At 32.7% G+C, this 1,326-nt stretch overlaps 1 protein-coding gene across 1 annotated transcript in view; it reads right to left on the bottom strand.

Moving 5' to 3' along the window:
- Nucleotides 1-1,326, bottom strand: part of LOC107618488 (auxin-responsive protein IAA14) — a 3,342-nt gene that overhangs the window by 788 nt on the left and 1,228 nt on the right. The window contains exons 2-3 of the mRNA XM_016320583.2: nucleotides 928-1,205; nucleotides 281-416 (exon numbers count right to left, since the gene is read on the bottom strand). Of these exons, the coding sequence (XP_016176069.1) occupies nucleotides 281-416; nucleotides 928-1,205 (414 nt within the window). The remainder of the gene's footprint in view (nucleotides 1-280; nucleotides 417-927; nucleotides 1,206-1,326) is intronic.

The following is a 1,326-nucleotide window of genomic DNA, read 5'->3' as shown; positions in this document are numbered from 1 at the left end:
GTACAATACTTAAATGTTTGTATATATATATAAATAAAGGAAATAGCACCTAGCTAATTAAATAAAGGTCAATATATAAAAAAGAAATTATATTGAAAGTAAACAAAAATAGTTATATTTTAGATTTTCAAAATAAATAATTTGGTGATAATTTCCTAACTGTGTATTTGAATGAACGAGTGTTATGAAAACTGTAATCAAATTGTAGAGAGGAGAGAGTAGTGGTGGTGGTGGCGGCAACGACGGCGGTGGTGGTGAGATGAAGGTAATAGAAACTTACTCCCATGGGACATCACCCACGAGCATCCAGTCACCATCCTTATCTTCATAGGTTGGCACATACTCAGAGCTGTTCAGAAGATCCATCAACTTGCTCTCATTCATGAAATCAATCATTCCTTGGGACCCATAGTTACCTTCATCAATTACAATAATAACACCCTAATTTAATAATATTATTATTATCAATAATAGTACTACTTAATCATTCACACCCAAATAAAACCCAGGCCACAATCATACACAATTATACATATGCCTAGCTGTAAGTCTGTAACCCCAGAATGTAACAATTCTAACAAATATGTATATAAATTAAATTAAACATATTACTAATTAATAGCACCATCAACACAGATTCCCATGCATCAAAGAAACAAATTTAAAAACTATTATTATATGAATTTAATTTTCAGCATAATAGTAACTTTGTAATTTTATGTGCTATTTTCTTTCATATTATTATATACACGTTCAGTCTCATCAAAGTTGAACTAATAATAGAGCTTTTGGAGGTCTAAGTAATTGAATTAAACTCATAAAATTTAAATAAATTTAAACGATAATAGAGAACTGATAAAGTGTAAAAATGGTAAATCGAATTTGGAGATCTAAACTAAGAAATATGAATATGGATATGGTACTAACCCATGGTGAAGGAGCTGAACATTTTGGCCAAGGCATCAGATAAGTCTTGGTAGCTTTTGTACATTGTCAGGTCGACCTTGCGAAGGTAAGGAGCTCCATCCATGGAGACCTTCACAAATGAACCACCAGTAGAAGCTGCGGTGGTGGCTGCAGCGGCGGCGCTGCTTGTTGTCTTCTCAGTGGTGGCGCTGCCATTGTTATTTTCCTCAGTGCTCACCTTTTGTGCCATCATGTTCTTTCTGTATGACCTCACTGGTGGCCATCCAACTACTTGAGCTCTGATCATCGTCATAATAATAATATTTTCATATTCAGTTAAATTCATCAAATTAATGTATTAAAAATATGATTTTTTATATCAATTTAAATTTTTAAGAGAAGTTATAAACAAAAAGTCTA

This window comes from Arachis ipaensis, chromosome B09, assembly GCF_000816755.2.
Source record: "Arachis ipaensis cultivar K30076 chromosome B09, Araip1.1, whole genome shotgun sequence".
NCBI lineage: Eukaryota > Viridiplantae > Streptophyta > Magnoliopsida > Fabales > Fabaceae > Arachis > Arachis ipaensis.
The sequence above is the reverse complement of the archived record's forward strand: the minus strand, read 5'-3'. Positions and strand labels throughout refer to the sequence as shown.